Source organism: Pseudonaja textilis, chromosome 2 (genome assembly GCF_049901715.1).
Source record: "Pseudonaja textilis isolate UNSWEBS1 chromosome 2, rPseTex1.2, whole genome shotgun sequence".
Classification (NCBI taxonomy): domain Eukaryota; kingdom Metazoa; phylum Chordata; class Lepidosauria; order Squamata; family Elapidae; genus Pseudonaja; species Pseudonaja textilis.
This window is the reverse complement of record NC_141991.1, coordinates 2,054,344-2,079,430: the sequence shown is the minus strand read 5'-3', so window position 1 is coordinate 2,079,430 and position 25,087 is coordinate 2,054,344. Positions and strand designations below refer to the sequence as shown.

Genomic DNA, 25,087 nt, shown 5'->3' with positions numbered 1-25,087 from the left:
TCATATTTTCGGGAAAACATGGTAGCATTGGGGCACGTTTGCTTTTTCACTGTAATATATACTTTCTTTCTTTTTTCACATCTCTAACCATTTTATAAACAACGTTACACTTTTCTTTCAATCTTACAGACAAAGAGGATGGCAATAAGAGCACCTGGGACAACTGTAAATAACAAGCAACATTGAAAAAAGCTGTTAGACAAAAGAGAGAAAATCAAGAAAGACTTGAAGTGGGAATAAGCAGATTATACAGAACTCAAGGATATATTACATGAAGTCAAGGGAGATTATTTTTCATTCAGTAAGAGGGAAATAGACAGTGGGAATGAAACTGTCAATAGTAAAGCCATGTCGGGCAGACAGGGATGCAACCTGTGAGGAAGAAAACAGCTTGAATAAAAGCACCACTAAACAAGGCGTTGTCCATATTGTTGACCATCTCAAGAATATCAGCTGTGGAAAAGTTCCATAGATTTGCCTATTGTGGAAAAATAACATTTTGCAAATCACAGCTGATTATCTATTAGAGGAGCCAAAAAAGAGAAAAGCCATAAAAATTACCTGAATGTGGCAAAAGCTTTGGTCCGAACAGCTCCCTTGTGGTTCATAGAAGCAACCCCACACATGCTTTAGCGAGCATGGCAACATGATGATACATCAGAGGACACACAGCAGGGAAAAAATGTATCACTGTGCAGATTGTGTGAAAGTTTCATTAGAAATTCCCAGGTTATAAGACACTAGATGACTCTCACGCAGGAAAAAAAACATTATTTGAATATCATTTCTGTGGGAAAAGTTTCAGTGTAAATTCCATCCTGGTGAAGCACCCGAGTACTCAGACAGGAATCAAACCCTTTGAATGTCCTGACTGGAAAAAATTTCAGTCTCAATTCCAGTCTGGTGATGCATCAGTGGATTGACTCCAGGGAGAAACTGTATGAGTGTCTAGATTGTGAGAAAAGCTTCATTAGAAATTTCCATTTCCTTTCTGTGGGAACAGTTTCAGTCAGAATTCTAGCCTCGTGATACACAAGAAGACTTGCATTGGAGAAAAATTCTTTGAATGTCCTGATTGTGGGAAAATTTTCAGTTGTAATTCTAATTTGGTGATACATCACATAACTCCCTCCATGGAGAAACCCTATAAATGTTGAGATTGTATTATAAATTCTCACTTTATTACACACAAGAGGACTCACAAAGGAGAGAAACCCTTTCAATGTCATGATTGCAGGAAATGTTTCATTAGAAATTCTCACCTCATGACTCACCAGAGTACTCACACTGGAGAGAAACATTTTGAATGTCCAGACTGTGGAAAACGTTTTAGTCAGAATTCCAACCTCATGAGACACCAGAGGACTCACACAGGAGAGAAACCCTTTGAATGTCCTATCTGTGGGAAAAGTTTCAGTGAGAATTCCAACCTCATGAGACACCAGAGGACTCACACAGGAGAGAAACCCTTTGAATGTCCTGAGTGTGGTAAAAGTTTCAGTGACAGTTCCTACCTGATGGGACACCAGAGGACTCACACAGGAGAGAAACCCTTTGAATGTCCTGAATGTAGGAAATGTTTCATTAGAAATTCTGACCTCGTGAGACACCAGAGGACTCACACAGGAGATAAATGTTTTGAATGTCCTGACTGTGGAAAATGTTTTAGTCAGAATTCCTACCTCATTAGACATCAGAGGACTCACACAGGAGAGAAACCCTTTGAATGTCCCGAGTGTGGTAAAAGTTTCAGTGAGAGTTCCTACCTGATGGGACACCAGAGGACTCACACAGGAGAGAAACCATTTGAATGTCCTGAATGTAGGAAATCTTTCATTAGAAATTCCGATCTCATGAGACATCAGAGGACTCACACAGGAGAGAAACCCTTTGAATGTCCTACCTGTGGAAAAAGTTTCAGTGAGAATTCCAACCTGGTAATACACCAGAAGATTCATACAGGAGAGAAACCATTTGAATGTCTTGATTGTGGGAAATGTTTCATTAGAAATTCCGACCTCATTAGACATCAGAAGATTCATACAGGAAAGAAACTCTTTGAATGTCATCAATGTGGGAAAAGTTTCAGTCAGAGTTCCCACCTGGTAATACACCAGAGGACTCACACAGGAGAGAAACCCTTTGAATGTCCTATCTGTGGGAAAAGTTTTAGTGATAATTCCACGCTGGTGAGGCACCAGAGGACTCACACAGGAGAGAAATCCTATGAATGTCCAGACTGTGGAAAACGTTTTAGTCAGAATTCCCACCTCATGAGACACCAGAGGACTCACACAGGAGAGAAACTGTTTGAATGTCCTGACTGTGGAAAAGGTTTTAGTCAGAATTCCCATCTTATGACTCACCAGAGTACTCACACGGGAGAAAAACATTTTGAATGTCCTATCTGTGGGAAAAGTTTTCGTGATAATTCCAGCCTGGTGAAACACCAGACAACTCACACAGGAGAGAAACACTTCAAATGTCCTGACTGTGAGAAAAGTTTCAGTCAGAATTCCTGCCTGATAATACACCAGAGGACTCACACAGGAGAAAAACCCTTTGAATGTCCTATTTGTGGGAAAAGTTTCAGTCAAAATTCCCACCTCATGACTCACCAGAGGACTCACACAGGAGAAAAACCCTTTGAATGTCCTATTTGTGGGAAATGTTTCAGTCAAAATTCCCACCTCATGACTCACCAGAGGACTCACACAGGAGAGAAACCCTTTGAATGTCCTGATTGTCGGAAAAGTTTCAGTCAGAATTCCTACCTGGTAATACACCAGAGGACTCACACAGGAGAGAAACCCTTTGAATGTCCTGATTGTCGGAAAAGTTTCAGTCAGAATTCCTACCTGGTAATACACCAGAGAACTCATACAGGAGAGAAACTCTTTGAATGTCCTGATTGTGGGAAAAGTTTCAGTCGGAATTCCTACATGTTTATACACCAGAGTACTCACACCGTGGGGAAACCTTCAAAAGTCCAGTCTGTGATCTTTACTTCAAGCATAAATCATCCCTTAGTGCACACATGGAAATTCACAAAAGGCAAAAGTTGAAGAGTTTAGAGAAGGATTGAATTTCATTTGTGATCTCCCATTCACAAAGTGTCGATGAGAAATTGACTGAATTCTGGGCTGATTGTTTGTATTCAAAGTTTTCTCAGGGTTAAACCTATAGCTGGAGAGAAAAGAAAAATGGCTAACGGTCATTTTCTGGTTATCAGCAGAATCTTCTAGATATTTCCTTTTGCAGAAAAAGTGGAATTTCTCAAAAAGGAATTTTGGATGGTGCATTTGTATGTTGAGTATGGACCCACATATGGAGTTTCAACTTTGGTTTCACCAAGATTTTAAGCCCCAGAATTCCCCAGCCAACATAAAAGTAGTCCTCAAGATACAACTATTATGTGCCTTGCAAATATGTTTGCAGGTTGCAATGACTGTTAAGTGAGACTGCTTTCCTTAATTACCCAATAACAGGTTTCAAAGATCAGTCATTGTGCAGGGTGCCAAGATTTCTGACTACATACATAGCATTTATTACTTTTATAGGGTTTTTACAAGAAGGCAAAGGCAACATAGATACAGCATGTGGATTTGAGCATAAACATCACATTGGTAAAAAGCCCCAACCACATTGGTAAAACTTCCCAACCAATCCTTAAGAATAGTGGTGATGTTAGTAAAATGACATCACCTATAAGTCCAGAAAGTCTGGGACTTTCCACCTTCACCAAGATAGGGAATGAGGTCATGCAATAGCAAAGAGACCAGTATAGGTATTAGACACTGCAGTATGCTGCTAGTGCCATCTACAGGACCTCAATAGCTACATTTCACTCTTTTATTTTGTTAGATAAAAAAATAGTCATAAGAGGAATTAGGAAAGGACCCATAATAATCAGTAGAAGATTATTATATATATAATATATATGTGTATGTGTATGTATGTATCTGTGTGTGTGTGTATGTATATATATATATATATACACACACACACACATACATACATACATATACATATATACATATATATATTTCGCAGGTACTTACATGTATGTTATTCAGCTTTGTTCGGGTATTTTCCCACATCATTGTAGTTGTGCTTTTAAAGTTGTAGCAACATTTCAGCAGAATCTCATCTGCCATCATCAGGCTTCTGTATTGTGTTCATCTGTGAGTCAGACTTTTACAGTGGTTTTAGTTTTAAATTTGGGGCTAGACTACTGCTGTGCCAGAATGGTTTTTTTCTTCATCCTGATTGATTGGGAGTCTTGGTCTGTGTTTATTGGTCTTGGAGTTTGCTGTGTTCTGCTTGATTGGTGTTTCTAATATCTTCTGTCTGTTTTGTGGCTTTTTTGTGTCTTGATTGGCTGGCAACATTGTGTTCCTGTATTGGAGGCTTTTAGTGCAGCTCGGCTCCGAGTAAATGGACGGCTATCATTCGTTAGGAAGCTAGGTTTCATCTGGGTGCCTGGTTGGGGTGTGTTTGAGCTGGAGGTATCAGGGGGGATCTGTTTGTGCCCAGGTGTTTGTCTGGCTAGTGGTGTGGATATTTTTTTGTTTGTGAGTGCAGGCTTCCAAATGATTGACAGTCTGAATCATCTCTTCTATTCATGCTTTCAGGTCTTTTTCAATTTCTATGGCTTCTCTGATAATTCTGTGGCTGGGGTTTTCTATAGTGGCTAGGGTTTTGGTGCCATTTAAGTTGATGCTATGACCTGTGGCTTTCATGTATTGGACTAGTGAGAAAGTGTGTTCCAGCTTTTTTACTACATTTTTGTGTTCATCCAGGTGGGTACTTATTCTTCTATTGGTCTGTCCAATGTATGTGGCCAGGCATGATGCACAGGGGACTTTGTATATGCCTTAGTTTTCCAGGTCAATTTTATCTTTGGGGTTTCTAAGGATGGCTGCTATTTTTCTGTCTGTTTTGAAGGCAGTCTTGATGTGATGCCTGTGTAGTATCTTACTGATTTTGTCTGTAGTACCTCTTATGTAGGCCAGGACATCTGTTCCATAGGTCTGTTCATCTTCTAGGTCTCCATTTTGTCTCAGTGTGTTTTTGTGGATCAAGCCGGTGATTTTGCTTTTGTGGAAGCCATTGGCTGTCAGTACTTTAGTCGGGGTGCATAGTTCAGTCTTTATGTGTTTCTTGTCTGCCAGGCGTTGGTTCTAGCGATTAGTGTTTTGGCCACGGAGTTTATCTGTGCTGGGTGGTGGTGGGATTGAGCATTGAGGTAGCGGTTGGTATGTGTTTTCTTCTGGTATATGGTGTGTCCTAGTGTGCCATCTGTTGTTTTGTAGATTAGTACATCTAGGAATGGTAGTTGTTTGTTTGTTTCCGTTTCCATGGTGAACTTGATTTTGGGGTGTGTGCTGTTTAGGTGTGTTAGGAAATTGTTTTCTTTTCCATGGGGCCAAGTCACAAATGTGTCATCAATGTATCTTAACCATAGTTTGGGTTTGTGGGTGGCATTAGCCAGGGCTCTGGATTTGAATTCTTCCATGAACAGGTTTGCAATGACAGGTGACAGTGGTGATCCCATAGGGGCTCCTTCAATTTGCTTGTATCTTTGTCCTTTGTATATGAAATATGTGTTGGTTAAGCAGTGTTCTGTTAGTTCCATGAAGTGTTTAGCTGGTTGGTATTTATTTTTGATGATTTCAAGAGTTTCTTTTATCGGGACTTGAGTGAATAGTGAAGCCACGTCGAAATTTACAAGCAGATCTTCTTGTTCCACGTGTAGATCTTTGATCATTTCCAGGAAGTGGTATGAGTTTTGTACATGTGAAGCTGCTGTTTCAGCATGGGGCTGTAGCTGTTTTGCTAAGTGTTTAGCTAGGTTTTGTAGTGGTGCTCCTCTGGAGCTGACTGTGGGTCTGAGAGGTCTGCCTTGTGTATTTTTGGGAGGCCGTACAGTTTGGGGCATCTGGAAGATTTTTCTCTTGGGATGATTGTCTGTTGGATCTCTTTGCTCATGTGGCTGGTTATAATTTTCTTCTTAGTTAATTTTTCCAGATATGTGGTTGGGTCCGTGTTTATGGGTTTGTATGTGGAGTCTTGGAGTAGGTCTGTCAATTTTGGGTTGTCCATTTACTCAGAGCCAAGCTGCACTAAAAGCCTCCAATACAGGAACACAATATTGCCAGCCAATCAAGACACAAAAAAAGCCACAAAGCAGACAGAAGATATTAGAAACCAATCAAGCAGAACACAGCAAACTCCAAGACCAATAAACACAGACCAAGACTCCCAACCAATCAGGATGAAGAAAAAACCATTCTGTCACAGCAGTAGTCTAGCCCCAAATTTAAAACTGAAACCACTGTAAAAGTCTGACTCACAGACAAACACAATACAGAAGCCTGATGATGGCAGATGAGATTCTGCCAAAACGTTGCTACAACTTTAAAAGCACAACTATAATGACATGGGAAAATACCCAAACAAAGCTAAATAACATACATGTAAGTACCCGCGAAATAAATAAATAAATAAATATTATTGCAATAGTTTATACAGGGCATATACTTGATCTTTGGGCAATGTAGGAGAAGGTTTTAGGGTGAAAAGCTGTGAAACATGTTGCAAAGAGAAGGGAGACATTGAACAAAGCAGCGCCCACTAATTAAAGCACAAATAATGACTGCATAACAAAGAATTTTTTCCCATTAAGCCTGTGGGCAACCAAGCCGAACAGCTTTCCCACCAAGATCCTAAATTATCAATTTTCAAACCTGAAGCCAAATTGTATAAAATATTAAGCTGGTGCTGGATGGTTCGTGACCCATCCAACAAATTAAAACAATATCGATTTTGTAGAATAACTTTCCTCAATGCTTGCATCTCATGGTTGATTATTGAGATAGCTGAAGAAGTCGCATTAATTGTTTTTGCTAAATTACATGCAACAGAGTTAATATTAAGGTGAGTGCGAGCAGCAATTGCTGGCACGCCCACTTATAGACACAGCAAGCACTATGTATTCTGCTTTATTAAGTAAGGTTGCTTCAGAGTCACAAGTACTATCTAGCGTGACCCCACATTGAGAACAATTCAAATGATGAATTCGTTGTTTAGAAAGCAAAACAGGAATCAGCCAGCTGAGGCAGCATTGCGCTTCACTAATATTAGTAGGAATATAATTAAAAGTTTCTTGACCATATGTAAAAAACCATCCTTGCAGTAGCCAAACATGGGCAAAGTGAAAGAAAGTCTCTTCCAAAGCTGTGCAGTTAAAAGTAGGTGAGCTAATGCGATGACAGTGAGGTTTTTTACTTGAAGATGTACAATTAACTACTTTTACGCAGGTTATATTTACAGGGACTGCTACTATTGGGGTGTGTAAAGCAATTGCATAACAGGCAGCAAATCCTGAAGTTTTGAATTACTGCAGAAGGAGTGCAGACAGGAACTAAACATGAGGAAAGCAAAATTTCCATATGATAAGCTTCAGATAAACAAAAGGCATCATTTTGTGTGATATTAGCCAACTGCATCTATTTGTTTTGCTTCATTCGTTACTCAAGTGAATGTTTGTGTGGAATGACAGCCGCTGATGCCAAAGGACAGCTGTAAACAAGCATGAACAAATGAGTCTGGATTGGACACTGTGCCGTCTGTAAAGTCACATTTCTGGGACCAGATCCGGGGACTGGTGTAGACATCCTTGGCTGGATGGACACAATGAGCTTGGGCGGACACAATGAGCTGGAATCCACAAAGGTCCTGTAGGAGGAAATACAGCAGCACAGCCTCGCCCCCTCACCCCCAAATAGTTAAATTTTGAATAAAAACATTCAATTAATTTAAGGTAAATAGAAACATTCGATTGCATTCAATTGATTTAAGGTAAATAATACTTTTTAAACTTTTTTAACCTGACCCTTTTGCTCCTTTTTTAATTTATTTGTGGAGGCAGGCCTTAAATGACTGATGAACTTGTTCTTCTAGGTTGTACAAAATTGCAAAAAAGCTAAATATGTTGTAAAAAAGAGGGCTTGCCCAGTGGGTAACAACTATTTACCAAAGATGATGATGAAACAATCTAGATTGACGCCTCTAGCATTTTGATGGAAAAAAGAATGATTGAAAAAACATCAGCAAGGCCTTCAGAAAGAGGCCCAGAAAAGGGGGGAGTGACTGTGAATGTGAGAACCATAGTAAAACTGCTGTCGATAAAAACAAGATCATGAAATGAGGAGCAATCCTGAGAGTGATATAAGCACCTGGAAGATTAAAAGAAGTTAACACACATAGTGAGAGTCAGAGATTAAATTGAAAGGCTGTTGAGAAAAAGTTTTGAAAGTTAAAATAGCAGGACACTTTCCACGTACCATCATGAAGATCCTTGTAAGGACAGGAAAGGAAGAAGTCATTAAGCAAACAAGCCAAGGATCTTTACAGCCTGCATAGTCAGTTAAAACACCTTGAAGAGATAAGGTATTCTGAAAACAAAATTAAAAATCAGATTTACACAACTCCACCATTTGCACCTTCAAAATTACAAAGGAAAAGTTATTTGCAAAGCCCATTGTATACCTTTTGTGATGTTGGTAATACTGGCATGCTGGTAATAGTTATGCATTCTTCACATTCTTGTTGTAAACCCTCCTGATGGAGTCCAATTTTAGTGTCAATTTGTTGCTTTGATCAAAATATGGATTAAGAGCATGTACAGAGTGGAGCTAGTTTGAATTTTGAGTCCCTTGGTGATACTGGGAACTGAGCCATCTTCAAAGATAATTGTTCTAGGTGAACTGCCAACCTGGGAACTGAGCCACCTTTACAGATAATGTTCCAGGCAAATTTCCATTCACAGCCTAGCCATCAAAGGCTGCTTTGTACTTCTCCAGCAATGACTACATGTTTGATCTATGTAACCTATATATATATTAAAAAATCACCACTTTCCAACCCCGCCTTTTGCAAAGCAGACAGAGAAAGAAAAAAAAATTGCCAAAGTGATCGAAAGCCTCACCCCCTTCCTCCTGCCTCTGCTTTTACAAGACATAAAGTTAACAACCAGTGAGGACAAGAAGGTGGGGGATTTTTTAAAACACTACAAGAAATCTCATTCATTTTTCCCACTCAGCATTCTTTTCACCAAATCACACACAAATAACTAACATCGGTAAATCACATACATTTCTCCATGGCAGCGGTCACCAAATGGTGGGCCATGGCCCACTGATGGTCCGCAAGAAAATTTTGGTGGGCCGCAGAGAAATGTCACCCTCAGAGCATCACCCTCAAGCAATTAATCTAGGCTGCACAGAAACACAAGGCTGCACCACCCTCATGGCCCCCGGGAACCCTCCCCGCCAACTCTTTATCTGGCAAACTTGCCTGCTAAATTGCTGTTTTTCCTTTTTCCGTTCTGCTGTGCTGGGAGATTTAGATTAGCTAGAAAGCCAGAAATGGTTGGATTTCTTGCTTTCTAGCTAGTCTTTAGATCTTTGGCTCTGCTTTTAAGCACAGCTGACCTCCCTTAGGACTGAAGGTTCTATTCAGTGCAGACTCATGGCAAGCAAATTTCATGTGACAGACTCAGGAAGCTGATGGCAGATAGATAGATCACTGAATGATTCGGTGAGCAACTCAATCTGCCTGCCTGCTTTGCCTGATTTGGGGTAAAAGTTGCTCTTTTTTTTATAAAAAAATCAATATTTACATACATGGTGTGTTGTGAATTAACTTTATGAGTTTGCTTGCAAGCAAATTTTATGTGACGGACTGAGCTAGCCGGATGGCAGATAGATAGATCTTTGAATGAATCTGTGATTCTGTAAGCAACTCAATCTGCCTGCCTGCTTTGCCTGATTTTGGGTAAAAGTTGCTCTTTTTATTAAAAAAATCAATCTTTAGATATTTATAATATTTACATACAAGCCATGCTCAGCCAGTCACATGACCACCAAGCCACAACCACAGAACTGGTTAATGGTTCCTGGGATTTAAAATTATGAGTTTGGTGGTCCCTGAGGTCCAAAAGGTTGGTGACCCCTGCTCCATGGGATCTTTTTCATGTCCGGACCATTCTCATTTCCTTGCACACACCATTTCTTACTCTCCTTTTAATCTGGGATGGGGGCCAACACACAAACATTTATACCAACATTTTTACCATCAACATACTCAAAATTTACACTGTAATCATACTGCTTGCATACTTACAATTCTTTTCTGAGAGCCAATAAGCTCTACTGTCTAAATAATTTTATGTACTGTTATGAGAGAGTCTCATCCTCCAGGTCTGGAAATGATTACACACAGGCACATTCTCACACACAACACCTCCAGACCTGGGGCTTTGAACAACCTGTAGTTTGTTCTCAGAGCATTGGGATAATTCAAGGAGTGGTTCCAATCACAAATGAATGTGATTGGGGGGCCCTAACCACTGCCTATCTGCCTCTCATTGCTCTAAGTCCAATTCCAAAAGCCAATTTAATTCTCTGCCTGCCAAACATGTTACAATTAATTTCTTTTGAACTGCAGCAGTTCCAATTGGGGGTATACACAGGTAAAGGATATTTTTCTTCAATCCTATTCAATTCTGCATACAATTATTTTACATTATTATACATACACAGCTAAGTTCTACTCTGCGTTAAATTATTATACATTATTATACATACACATCTAAGAAGGTTTAATGAAAATCACATCATGAAAAGAATAGTAAACATTTTCTTCTCTTAGTTCTTTCTACTACACATAACAGTATAAATTCCACATCTGACTCTGCCATCCAGTGCATCAGAAGAGAGCAGTTGCCCGCATTCTAGTTATACCCATTGTTCTATCTCCTTAAGCATTAAATAATTTAAAAAGGATTAAACATACACATTTTAAACAAATAAATTTATGTGTCTCTGTCCTGGGTTTCTAGCTTGAATCTTACCCTTTTTCTAATTGTTCCTCTAATACTTGTCTTATGGGGGGGTGTACAATGGCCTTGGAGAATCAAAAGATTTATCCTGCTCACAAGGAGCTGAAAGTCCAATTGGAGAAGATTTTGGAGTGACAGTTTTTACCAGATCCTAATCAGGAGGGAGGGGGAGCTTATAGTCAATTATTGTTTTGCTGAGACATCAGAGCCAGATGAATAGAATAGAATAGAATAGAATAGAATAGAATAGAATAGAATAGAATTCTTTATTGGACAAGTGTGATTGGACACACAAGGAATTTGTCTTGATGTAAATACTCTCAGTATACATAAAGAAAAGATACATTAATTAAGAATCAAGAATCATAACGTACAACAGTTAATGATAATTACAGGGTACAATCAGCAATCAAATCATACTAGGAAACAGTCAGTGTTAATCTTTAGGATACAAGCGACAAAGTTACAGTCCTACAATCGCAAGTGGAAGGGGATGGGTAAGGAGTGATGACAAGATTAACAGTAATAGCAGTGCAGACTTTGTAAATAGTTGAACAATATTGAGGGAATTATTTGTTTAGCAGAGTGATGGCTTCTTGTGTCTAGTTCTGGTGTGCAGTGCTCTATAGCATCATTTTGAGGGAAGGAGTTGAAACAGTTTATGTCCAGGATGTGAGGGGTCTGTAAATATTTTCACAGCCCTCTTTTTGACTCGTGCAGTATACAGGTCCTTGATTGAAGGCAGGTGGGTAGTAATTGTTTTTTCTGCAGTCCTAATTATCCTCTGAAGTCTGTGTCTGTCCTGTTGGGTTGCAGAACCAAACCAGACAGTTATAGAGGTGCAGATGATGGACTCAATAATTCCTCTGTAGAATTATATCAGCAGCTCCTTGGGCAGTTTGAGCTTTCTGAGTTGGCGCAGAAAGAACATTCTTTCTTGTGCTTTTTTGATGACGTTTTTTATGTTAGGTGTCCATTTTAGGTCATATGATATAGCAGAATCTAGAAATTTGAAAGTCTCTCCTGTTGATACTATGTTGTCTACTATTGTAAGAGGTGGTAGTATGGGAGGGTTTCTTCTAAAGTCTACCACCATTTCTACAGTTTTGAGTGTGTTCAGTTCCAGATTGTTCCGGTTACACCACAAGGCAAGTTGCACAACCTCCCATCTGTATGCGGATTCATCGTCATCTCAAATGAAACCAATCACTGTTGTGTCATCAGCAAACTTCAGTACTTTAACAGATGGATCATTTGAGATGCAGTCATTGGTATAAAGGGAGAAGAGAAGTGGAGATAGCACACAGCCTTGTGGCGGGTGGGGGGTGGCTTTGCTGATTGTAAGGTATCAGATGTGATTCTGCCTAGCTTCACTTGCTGCTTCCTGTCTTTAGGAAGCTTATGATCCACTTACAAGTGTGTTCAGGTACCGCTAGTTGGTTTAATTTACTTAGAAGAGTGTCTGGAATGATGGTATTGAATGCTGAACTGCAGTCTACAAAGAGGACCCTTGCGTAGGTATTTGGAGATTCAAGGTGTTATAGGATGTAATGCAGAGCCATGTTAATGCATCATCTGTTGATCTATTTGCTTGGTATGCAAACTACATGGGATCTAACAGCAGATCCGTGATGGTTTTCAGGTGGAACAGCACAAGCCTTTCAAAGATTTTCATAACTACAGGTGTTAGAGCAACTGGTCTGTAGTCATTCAGTTCCTTGATGGAGGGCTTCTTTGGGACTGGGATGATGGTAGAACGTTTGAAGCAGAAAGGAACATAGCACACCTCTAGTGATCTACTGAAGATTCGGGTGAAGATGGGGGCCAATTTGTCAACACAGACTTTTAAGCAAGAAGGAGTTATCTTGTCTGGCCCTGGTGCTTTTCCTGGCTTTAGTCTGTGTAATAGATCTTGCACTTCTTTTTCTGTGATCACCAGAGGTGGTGAGCCCAATGGATTGTGGCCAGTTGCAGGAGGCTTGGCTATGGTTGATGCGTTTGAAATGTGGGTTGTGGAGATAGGTAGTTTCTTTTCAAACCTGCAGTAAAACTCATTCAGGTCATCTGCTAGTTGTTGATTTCCTTCTGCCTGGAAAGGTTTGCTGAAGCCAGTGATGTTTTTAAGAGTTTTCCACATGTTTGCTGGTTCATTTGTTGAGAACTTATTCCTTAACTTGTCAGAGTAGCTTCTTTTTGCTGCTCTGATCTCTCTTGTTAATATGTTTCTGGCCTGGTTGTATAGCATTCTGTCACCTTTTCTGTAGGCTTTCTATTTGGAACGATGTAGTTGCTTAAGTTTAGCTGTGAACCAAGGTTTATTGTTACTATATATTTGCAGGTTCCTTGTTGGTACACATAAGTCTTCGCAAAAGCTAACATATGAAGTTATAGTATCTGTGAGCTCATCTAGGTCTGCAGAGGCATCTTCGAAAACATTCCAATCAGTGCAATCAAGGCAGGCCTGGAGTTTCAGCTTTGCCTCATCCGACCAAGTCTTCACTGATTTAATTGTTGGTTTAATGGTTTTAAGTCTTTTTCTATAGGCAGGTACAAAGTGAATCATGCAATGGTCAGAGTGTTCCACACCTGCTCGTGGTAAAGACCTATAAGCATCTTTTACTGTTGTGTAGCAGTGGTCTAAAGTATTTTTGCCTCTGGTGGGACAATTTACATGCTGGAAATGTTTTGGGAGCTCTTTCCTTAAATTTGCTTGATTAAAATCTCCTAAAATGATGGGAAGGGAACCTGGGTGTTTGGCTTCCATAATTTGAATCAGCCTCCATAATTTGATCAGCAAGAGTTCGTAATGCCTTGTTTACACAGGCTTGTGGAGGAACATACACAGCTATTAGGAGAAATGAGGAGAACTCACATGGAGAGTAAAATGGCTTGCAGTTGATGTGTAAAGACTCTTAAGTTTTCACCACAAAATTTATATATTATAGTTATATCCTGAGACCAGCTGTTGTTGATATATAAACATAATCCTCCACCCTTTGTTTTACCTGATGTCTCTTCAATTCTGTCTGATCTAAATGTCTGAAATCCTGGGATGTATATGGTGTTGTCCCCATGAATTTGTGGATTAAGCCAGGTTTCAGTAAAACAAAGAACAGCTGAATTATGAAAATCAGAATTCCATCTATTTAAGAGATGAATTTCATCCATCTTGTTAGCCAGTGAGCGTAAATTAGTCAGAAAGATTGAAGGGAGAGGAGTTTTTCCGTCTACTCTTAGTCTGTTTAAAATTCCCGCTCGTTTACCTCATCTCCTCTTCCAGTGTGGTTGCTTCTTTGCTTTCTTTGTTATAATCCATAGCACTGGGGAATTGGTTAGAATCTCCTCCGCATTTGCAAAGACAGGTGGGGGTGAGGAATCAGAAAACTGCTCCTAAGGAAACATTGCCTAATTCTTAGCAGATGGTTTCGTGAGTATGAACTCCGTAGTGAATTGCAGATAATAAGGAATAAAGAAACCATTAGAGAGCATTTCACGGAGGCAGTCGTCATCAGCACCATCTTGGATCATCATACCATCGATGTAATATTTGAACTGGAGCCCTGGGTTCAATATGTAAAGTATACATCCAATCCTTTAACCTGAGCATTTGAGCTCAGGGTACCAGGGATAAAGCTTTCCTATCTCCTCAATCAGCTTTTTTCTATCAGCCTCAGGTACTTTTGCATCTGATTTATGTAGTAGGAGTCTAAATTCCTGAACATATTCCTGCTGATGCTGAGATAGATTGCGGCCCATACTTACCTCTGATCGGTCCTGTAGAACATGGTGTACACCTTAGGGGTCTGTTCCAGATGAAGGTAAGTATGTTGATGGCTGCGTCCCCATAGGGTAATCTCCCTGGTCGGGCACCATATGACAGGTTTCAAAGATGAGTCATTGTGCAGGGTGCCAAGATGTCTGACTACATACATAGCATTTATTACTTTTATAGGGTTTTTAAAAGAAGACAAAGGCAACGTATATACAGCATGTGGATTGGAGCATAAACATCACATTGTAAGCCCTCCCAACCACATTGGTAAAACCTCCCAACCAATCCTTAGGAATACTGGTGATGTTAGTAAAATGAGATCACCTATAAATCTGGAAAGTCCCAAAGTCACCTTCACCAAGATAGGGAATGAGGTCATGCAATAGCAAAGAGGCCAATATAGGTATTAGACACTGCAGCATGCTGCTAGTGCCATTGACAGGACCTCAATAGCTACTACAACCTGAATCCCCTTGCTTCCCTGAGGCAACCATTATTCAAATGTGCGAGTCACAAAGCAGAACTGGCTAACTCGGTGCTGGGGAAAATAATACAGATAGGGAATTAATGTTGAATGTTCCATTATTTGAATCCCACCACTGGCCTGAATGAACAAGTTAGGAACAATCATCATGGAGAAAGTCTATCGATGTGATCAATGGATGAAAATGACTTTATGGTGCATAATCAATGAAAAAAATACTGTAACTGTCTTAGGTAGAGATGGAACAACATGTTTTTCAGCTTTATGTCACTGAATGGCACACTATAGATAAGCAACAGCCACAATAGACAACTAGAGAATAGAGTATAGCTAAGTGTTGGTAATTGAGGCCAAAAGAGTTTAAATATTTGAGCAATAGATTCCTAGAGAGGATTTGGAGGAGAACAGCAGGAGAAATGCAGGCACCAGTTTTAAGAACGCAAATGATGGCAAAAAGGCAGGAAAGAAGGAAATCCCCCCTTTCCACTCAAGGCAACCAATCACAGCTTAGATTGCCTCATGCAGTTGCCAACTCTCTTTAATCAATCAGCTGTAATTGTGCATTCTGACTTTTTACACAATCCCCACTGTTCCAGTTATAAATTTAAACATCTTGATGCCCCTCCAATTTACAGTTGGATAGCATTTTAATGAAGTTGTTTCAGAAGGTCCTTTAAGAACTATCAAAAGACAAACAAAAAACCCCTAAGAAGTAACTGGGGTTTTTAAACACAGACCATTTTGCTAGTTAATCATATTTTATGCATTTTAATAAATAACGACATGAAGCTCCTAATAAATAACTGGATTTCTTTTGCAGCTTGGCTTGAGACTCCTGATTTAATTAGGGCATCTGTTGGAATCCTGACACTAAACTTTTGCCAGCTCAAAGATGAATTATGTGGTGTGTGATTGTTACGTACTAGAGAGGGGAACGATTGGAATTGTGCTGGCCACAAACTGAAGTGGGAATTATAATAAGCTGGCAGGTGATTGGCGTGCTTCTACCCTTGCTTATCTTTTCTGTTTATTTCTCTCACAAAACATCCCTTTTCTTGTTTGCCCTACTAATTTTCTGGTTAGCTTTCCTTTCATACGGGAATCCGGATCTCACAGCCAGCAACATCCCTGCCCACCCTGGCACCTTTTGCCCGGAGCCTGGTGCAGTAGTGACAGTAGGGGGTGGCACTTGCTCACCAGCCCACACATTCCACATTACTAGCCTGTGAAGCCTACACAATCTGCCCACACACTCACTCCCGCAGCAAGTTGTCCCAGCAGCAAGTTAGTCATGTCAAGTTGTCTTGTAAGGAGTTGGAAGAGGTAAGTTGCCCATTTTGCCAGATAGTTTCAAATTTAAACATGTTGAAAGTTTCTAAATTTTAAAATATTAAAATATTTAGTTTTCAGCTTTAGTTTTCAACTCAGCAAGGACAATTTACATTTAATGGACCCAGATTTCTGAATAAAATAGGACAAGGAACAGAACAGAACAAATTGAAAGACTTTGTGGTTTGCTGGCTAGTGCAAGAGTTCATTGCCAAGAATGGTTTTTCTTTTTCTTCCAATTCTGCAATTTTTTTTGGGGGGGGGAGGATAAAAATTATAATGTATGTCATGATTAAGTGCAGAGGAGAAATAAAGAAATATTAATTGAATTTCAATGTACAAAGGAAAACATTCACACTAACGTAAAGGAAATAGCAGAATGCCGAAAAAAACATCTCCTTACAATAACAAGGAGATAAATTAGACCCCCCAAAACTTACTAACTCAATGTATCTAACAAAATTGAGCAAACTAAAAGACAACCAAACACCAGAGGAGATGGTCAATGGGGCCAGGCCAGAAGCCACCAGTCACCAATCAGAGAAACACTCCATTACCTCAGAAGAAAAAAAGGACAGGATTCACTTAACAACCGTGTTACTAATTGAACAACTGCAGTGATTCACTTAACAAATGTGGCAAGAAATATTGTAAAATGGGGCAAAAATTATTCAATTTCTCACTTAGCAATATAAATTTTGGGCTCAATTGTGGTCATAAGTTGAGGACTACCTGTATATGTTGAGGTTATATTTAAGCTTCCTCCATACAACAGAGCTTAGATCCAATAGTTAAAAGGCCACTATCACCATCCAAAACTTACTCGATCAGCATTAAAAATGGCAGTTTAGTGTGTTCCTGTAAAAAAGTTAGCTTGGTGATCAGTCAGCCATGTGCTTTGGTGGGATTTTCTATTTTTCCCTTTTGTTTTTTTCAAAATATATTTTAGAAATATTGATTCTACTATACATTGACATTTCTAGGCCCTGATGCTTATTTTCCTTTATCTGTGACCTAATGGAGTCTTCCCTGCAAGTAAATTTACAGAATTCACCCACTGCATTTAACATTTAGCAGTTGTCATACAATTTCCTCTTTCAGGAATCAAGCTTCATGCTAGGAGCTCTTGGAGGCAGCCCTGGCCAGCAGGAGTGAAGCTGGTTCCCCCGGAGCATCTCTCCTGATGCTGTTGCCATGTCCTAAATCCTTGGGAGTCACATTAAATAAGTATTTTAGGGGGTACAGAGGCTTTGATCTCCAATGAGAGACACCCCCAAGAAAGATTATTCTGTAATTCTGTTTTTAAAAAACCATGAACTTTTAGGGCTGAACACATAGCTAATCTTCGTAAGCTAAGTAGCATTCCATTTCACTATTTCACTTGGCTCAGTTGCAAAGGTCACTTGCTAGAAGTCAAAACATCTTGATAGTATTTAATCCGTGAAAACACCATCCACCTTCAAAAAACTTATTCTGTAATTCTATTAAAAAAGGTCATTAAATTTGGAACTCAGCACATAGCTAATCTTTGTAAGCTAAGCTGTACCACATTTCATTATTTCATTTGACTCAGTTGCAAAGGCCAGTTGCTAGAAGTCAAAAACCACTTGATAGTATTTAATCAGTAAAAACATCTTGTAGACGCCTTGGACAGAGACAGAACAAGCGGTTTCCAATCCGGAGATGGAGGTCAAAGGGACAAGATCTGAGCCTAGAAAGCGTGACAATACAGTAGGCTGGCTCTATCTACTGTGGTTGAGTTTAAGGAGTTAAACCATCAAGTACTATATTGCTAGAAAGGATGGGAGAGGAGGAGAAGCACAAAGGAACTTCCTCTTTTGGATCGCAGAGTTGATGTGCAGAGTGGCTTTTGTGCCCTTCCACGGATCGAAGCAGCCGCTGGAAGGTGAGTTGAGGGCATCAGGTGGGAGAAGAATCCGGAAACAAATCTGACTCCTTGGTTCCCTCCACGGCTTGGAAGCAGAGAAGCAACTAGGCTGAAGCGTGTCAGCTTCTGCTGCTGCAGGTTCCTTTCCTTCCCGAAATTGACGCCCCCTGCAGCTGTTCACTGTGCAAGTGGTGGCTGCAATCTTCTTCTGGGGAGAAGATATAAAAGCCTCTGTCAATGAAGTTTGATTCTTTGGGAATGGCTTCCCTCCAGAGATTGTGGGTGCTCCGTCATTGGAATGAGCTGAAAGTTCTGTCCCGATGCCCTGCTCATTTCTTTCTGAAAGCCACCGGTGGAAGAGCACCTACAACTAAAGGCAAGCTGTTCTACTGGCTAACTGTTCTCCACCATTAGGAAGTTTCTCCTAACAGGAAGTTCTGGGATCTAGGTTGCTTCTCTCCTTGATTAGTTCCGTCCAAGAGTGGCACATATTTTTTATTAATTTTTTATTTTTAATCTAACAATTCCAACTGAACAGTGTATCGTTTGGGTACAGATACCTTTGTTGAACAGTAATCAAAATTTACAACATCATTCATTACATTAGTATTAATTCTACAATGCTAAAATAATAACATTAATACTAATCATAAATAGCAATAGCACTTAGACTTATACCGCTTTATAGTGCTGTACAGCCCTCTCTAAGCAGTTTAGAGTCAGCATATTGACCCCAACAATCCCCCATGTCATATAATATTCAGTTTGCTCTTTCTCCTTGATTGCAAGCATTAGTCTCTTCATTTCTCCACATTCTAATATTTTCCTAATCACATTCTCATCTGTAGGTGTCTCTTCACTCTTCCGACCGTGCAAAAACAATTCTAGCTGCACTTAATATGTGAATAATTAAATATGCATTTCCCTTACTGTATTTTTCGGGTAGAATCCCCAATAGAAATATTTCTGGCTTTAAATCAATGTGCTGCTTTATCATTTTTTCCAGCCACATATGTATTTTTGTCCAATTTGTTTTGCTCTTGGGCATGTCCACTACATATAATATGACCCAGGTATCTGATGGCACTTCCGGCATTTAGCCGACTTATCTTTAAACATCTTTACCAACCTCGCTGGCACAAAATGCCATCTATAAAGCATCTTATACAAATTTTCTTTGTATGCAGTTGACACTGTTAATTTGTAGTTTCTGTCCTACAATTTATGCCGTTTATCTAATTCAATTGTATAACCATTTTTTTTTGCCCATACTATCATTGCTTCCTTCATTTGTTCCTCTTCCAATTTAATGCCTAGTAGGTAGCTGTACATTTTTAAATCTATTTTTCTTCTGCCCGTTAGTATCTTATCTAGTTCTGTTTTATAAAAACCATATAATTTTACATCTTTCTCATATATAGAATGTATCTGCACCTGTGAATACCATGTCATATACCCTTGGTCACTCAGTTCTTGTTCATTTTTGAGTTCACCCTTCTCATTCAAAATATATCTAACCCCATTTTCTATTTTAATAACAGGTGGATGAACCAATGCTTCCATTGTTGAAAGCCAGACTGGTATCTTTTAAATAGTGGTGTTCTTTGACTTTCTCCCACACTAACAATAATGAGTTCCTAATATGTCTTTGAAAGTAACCGTGTATTTTATTTTTCCCATACCACAAGAAGGCATGCCAGTCCAACTGCAGATCATGTCCCTCCAAGGTCAATAGTCTTTTATTCCTCAATAGAATCCATTCTTTCACCCAAGTAAGTGCCACAGCCTGGTAATACAGTTCCCAATTTGGTAACCCAAAGCCTCCTCTGTTTCTCAAATCCTGGAGCATTTTAAAGCTTATTCTTGCTTTTTTCCCTTGCTAGATATATCTTATTATTTTATTGAGTTCTTCAAAGTATTTCTTTTTCCATTTTATTGGAATTGTTTGAAATAGATATAATAATCTTGCCAATATATTTATTTTATTGTAGCTATCCTTCCTATTAATGATAATTGCAGGTTTTTCCATTTCTCCAAATCTGTTTAAATTTGTTGTATCGGTTTATAATAATTATCCTCCTTAATATTTACATATCTTGCCGTCAAATAAACCCCTAAATATTTTACTTTCTTAATAATCTGAATATCTATTCTCTTCATTTTTTCTGCGTATCTGTAAGGTTTTTAACTAGTATCTTTTCTCTTTATTTTCAATCCTGCCATTTCACCATAGTCCTCTATGTTTTTTATTAGTTTAGGCCCTGTTTCTTCTGGGTCTTCCAAAATAAAAACTAAATCATCTGCAAATGCCTGTAGTTTATATTTTTCTTTTTTCATTTCCATACCTTCTATCTCTATATTTTCTAATACCGTGTTTTTCAGAAAACACGACCCATCCCAATAATAAGCCCAATCCTAATTTTTTGGAGGTGGCCCTAATATTAGCCCTACCCAAAAATAAGGCCGGGGGATGGGCATGGCCAGCACGAGCATGGGGAGGGGCAAGTGTCCTGCTGCAGAGAGGGGTGAAAGTCATTTTGTGCTAAAACACAGGCATTCCAAGCCTTCAGCATATCCCAGGATTGCAATGCTGAAGATTTGGAATGGTGCCTTTTGCGTTGCAATCCTGGGATACATTGAAGGATCAGAGTGGAGCTGTTTTCATGAAAGGCAGGAAAATGGGGAGGGGAATTTTCCTGCCTGTTACCCATTCCTATTAGAGTAGGACCCTAGAAGGCTTGTTGTGGCATTGCACTGATGAATGGAAGCACCTCCATGAGCTTCATCACACTGGTGCAGCTGGCATCCTACTGTGAGCAGTTGTGCCAGTGTATCCAAACTCATGGAGGTGCCGCCGCTTGCACGCACAACGGCACAGCAATCCTTGCAGGGTCCCATTCGAAGAGGCTGCACCGATATGATGAACCTCACAGCAATGCCGCCACTCGCATGCATAATGCTGCAATAAGCCTTGCAGGGTCCTGGGATATGCTGAAGGCTCAGAGTGGAGCCGTTTTTGCGAAAGGCAGGAAAATGCAGAGGGAGAAGGAGCTTGAGGAATGGATGACAGGCAGGAAAATTCCCCTCTCCATTTTCCTGCCGTTTGTGAAAAAGGCTCCATTCCAAGCCTTCGGCATATCCCAGGACCCTGCAAGGCTTGTTGTAGCATTGTGCGTGCAAGCGATGGCATAGCAATCCTTGCAGGGTCTTGCTCGAAGAGGCTAAGCTGATGTGATGAACCTCACAGCCGCCACTTGCAACCACGCTACAAAAAGCCTTGCAGGATCCTGAGATATGCTGAAGCCTCAGAGTGAAGCCGTTTTTGCAAAAGGCAGGAAAATAGGGAGGGAGAGGGAGCTTGAGGAATAGATGACAGGCAGGAAAATCCCCCCTCCCCATTTTCCTCCCGTTTACCCCAAACCCTCCATTCTGAACGCTGAAGTTTTGGAATTGAGGCTTTTTGGCGAACAGGAAGGAAAATGGGGAGGGGAATTTTCCTGCCGGCCATTCTTCCCTCAGTCTGTGCTAAGCTTGTGAAATAACTCATTTTGGCTGCTACAGAAGCGGCCCGGTGGAGAGGCAAGGCATGTGGAGCGCTCGTTTGGATAGAAGCAGCCCAGTGACTGGGCGAGGCGCATGGAGGGAAAATTAAGGCACCCCTCAAAAAGACAGCCTAGCTGTTTTTTCAGTGGTCTAAAAAAATAGAGCTCTGTCTTATTTTCTAAGAAACACATTATTTTTATTTAATACTTCCAGTGTCAATATAAATAGTAGGGGAGATGGGACATCCTTGTCTTGTACCCTTTTTAATATCAACCTTCCCTGTCATATCTCCATTTTCCTTTGCTGTTTGCTTGTAAAATATTACCTCAATCATATTAATAAATTTCTCCCCAAAATCCATGTCTTTTAACTGTGCTAGTATGAATTGCCAGTTCACACTGTCAAATGCTTTCTGTATGTCTAGGAAGATCAATGCCATTTGCTTCCCTGGATGTGCTTCGTAGTACTCCAGCGTGTTTAGATTATTCTCATATTGTCTTTGATTTGTCTCTTTGGTAAAAATCCATTTTGATCTGGATGTATAAATTGATTTTAAAATCTTTTAAGTCTTTTTGCAATTATTGAAGCATATATTTTATAATCCGCATTCAATAAAGATATTGATCTGTAATTTTTATCTGTTGTAAGTCCTGAGTCCTCTTTGGTATGAGGGTAATGTATGCTTCCGTCCATGACTGGTACTTTTGCTTCTAACAATACTTCATTGAACACTTCCAACATTGGTATACTTTGGATGTTTTGTAAACTTTTATAAAGTTCTGCTGGTAGACCATCTAGGCCCGGTGTTTTACCATTCTTTTGACTTTTGATTGCTTCTGTTAATTCCATCATTGTTATACGTTCCTCTAACATAACTTTTACTGTTTCTGGTATTTTAAGTAATTCCACTTTTCTTAAGTATTGTTTTATTTTATCTTCTGAAACTATCTCTTGGTCATATAGTTTTCCATAGTAATTTTGAATTGCTGTCTTTTTATCATAATTTTGCTGGTAAAGATTTCCTTGCTCATCCTTTAATTAATATATCATTTTTTTTCTTTCTCCTTTTTCAGTTTATATGCCAACCATCTTCCTGGTTGATTTGCATTTAAAAAAAATGTTTAGCATTTTTATTTTTTGTGCTAATTCTTCTTTATCTATTATATTTAACTTATGTTTTATTAATTCCATTTGGTTCTTTTTTCTGATTCTTTTTGTAATTCTATCTCTAGTCTGTGGTATTCTTCTTCTAATGTCTTTTGACTTTGTTTCTTCTTGTTTTTCTTTCCCACATAGGTTATGACTAAACCTCTAATATATGCCTTAGCTGTATCCCATACAGTTTGTAATGAGGTCTCTTGTTTCCTATTCTCTTTCAAGAAAAAGTCTAATTCTTTTTCCATAAATTGAATAAATTCCTTGTATTTTAATATCATCATCCATATCATATCTATTCTTGATCAGGACATATGCCTATTTGAGTAGAATGAGTATTTATTTTCCTTAGGGTGTAACTCTCACCATACATCTTGGATGCCTAGTTCTTCCGCCATTTTAAAGAAAGCCTTTGGAAACATTCTCCTAGTTTTTTTTAAATTAACTTTACTGGTTTTACAGTCTAATTCTGCATCTATAATTGCATTGAAATCTCCCACTACACATATATTTTCATACTCCAATTTTATTATTTTCTTATGAAGTTTACTATAAAAATCCTCTTAACTACTATTTGGTGCATAAATTGCTACCAGAAGTATCTGTTTATAATTCATTGTTATGTCTACCATCAAAATCCTCCCTCTTCATCCATAAATATTTGCTTAGCATTTATTGTTCCTTTTATGTAAAGAGCTATTCCTGTCTTCTTGTGTTGTGATAGAGATTTGTATAGTTTCCCAATTTTGAGATATTTCCAATAGTTTATAGTGTTGTTGTTTTTTAATATGAACCTCTTGTAGGCAAATAATATCCAATCTTAATTTTCCTAGTTTACTAAAGATCCTTTTCTTTTTCATAGCCAAATTCAGACCATTTATATTAATTGACAATAATTTTATTTCTTGGGTATCTCTAAGGCATTTGCCAGCAACTCTGCCATTATCTCTGTCAGATGTCCCTTTTCTTCTTCAATATTCTGAAAGTGTAGGCCTTATGCTTCTCGGGGTAATATTTATTATCTCCTGATTTTTATCTGCCAATGTTAGTCTATATAATCAACCTCTTCCACTCTTTTCTCTGTATATTCAGCTTTCTCTTCTACTTTCTGAATACGTTCATTTTTAACCATTATTTGTTGAAAATTTTCTATTTTATCCTTTACTTTTCCTATTCTTTCCTTGATGGCTTGGATCAAAGCTTTTGTCTCTGCCTGCATCATATTCAATTTCTTCTTGCTGCATCATCACATCCAATGACCTTTGACCTGCCAGGCTAGATGCTGCTGATGCTGAGGATGGCGCAGATGTAGTTTTCTTCATTTTGTAATGCTTTAATTGTAATTGTGATTTTAATTCTAATCCCAGAAATGCATAATTGTAATCCACAAAGAAAGGAAGTTGAGATGGTTATTTATAATCTAGGAGGGAAGTGAAACTATAAATTCTAATTCAAGAATTGTTAGGCTGTTAGTCCCTTTATTCTTCAAAAAGTGTCCTGTTCTTCTCCTGTTAAATTTGTAATCTACATAGGCCCACCAAGCCCCAGAGTTCAACCACCAACTGTTTTATATCTTCAAAGAGAAAGTTCACAAGAGCAAAAATCAAGAAAAAGGGAAATATTTTGCTATTTATTTCATCTGTTTAGCTTCGACTTGAGTTCCACTATTTTAAATAGTGCACTATTTTAAAAAGTCTCAGTGTTTCACTCTCTGTCTCAGCTATCTAGCGTGCAGATGTTAATCTTTTTAGCAGCCAGCCCTAATCTTCTTCAGCTTTTCAAAGTTATTTTTTCTATTATTTTTTCCTCTTATTTTCTCCCTTGTACCCATCAACTTTCACCAGCAGTTGTCATTGTTGCTCTGCTTCTCTCCCTTTTATTTTATATTGTATTATTCAATCCATGTTTTTCAAAACAAAAATAAAATTCTTTAAGTCCAATTTTTGTAATCCCTAAAGTCTTTCAAATTAGTCAATGTTATGCTTAAGGTCCCCAGTCCAGCTTCCTAAT

At 39.0% G+C, this 25,087-nt stretch overlaps 4 protein-coding genes across 14 annotated transcripts in view; all 4 read left to right on the top strand.

Annotated features, from left to right (window-relative positions):
* LOC113452335 (uncharacterized) overlaps positions 1–3,935 on the top strand; it is a 268,593-nt gene extending 264,658 nt beyond the window's left edge. For all 5 annotated transcript variants that reach the window (XM_087928123.1, XM_087928121.1, XM_087928119.1 and 2 more), the window contains one exon: positions 130–3,935. In XM_087928123.1, coding sequence (XP_087784249.1) covers positions 1,266–3,065 — 1,800 coding nt within the window. In that variant the 5' untranslated portion in view covers positions 130–1,265 and the 3' untranslated portion in view covers positions 3,066–3,935. The remainder of the gene's footprint in view (positions 1–129) is intronic.
* LOC113454221 (uncharacterized) overlaps positions 1–25,087 on the top strand; it is a 221,445-nt gene that overhangs the window by 165,569 nt on the left and 30,789 nt on the right. The gene's annotated exons all lie outside the window — the stretch shown is intronic.
* LOC148126535 (uncharacterized) overlaps positions 1–25,087 on the top strand; it is a 226,764-nt gene that overhangs the window by 179,437 nt on the left and 22,240 nt on the right. The gene's annotated exons all lie outside the window — the stretch shown is intronic.
* LOC148126536 (uncharacterized) overlaps positions 1–25,087 on the top strand; it is a 296,703-nt gene that overhangs the window by 264,642 nt on the left and 6,974 nt on the right. For 2 of the 5 annotated variants that reach the window (XM_087928077.1, XM_087928078.1), the window contains exon 1: positions 18,291–18,397. The exons of 1 other annotated variant lie outside the window; for it this stretch is intronic. The gene's annotated coding sequence lies outside the window, so the exon portion shown is untranslated. Of the gene's footprint in view, positions 1–18,290; positions 18,398–18,434; positions 18,518–25,087 lie in introns of those variants that run through there. 2 more of the 5 variants (XM_087928081.1, XM_087928079.1) reach the window with 2 other exon arrangements.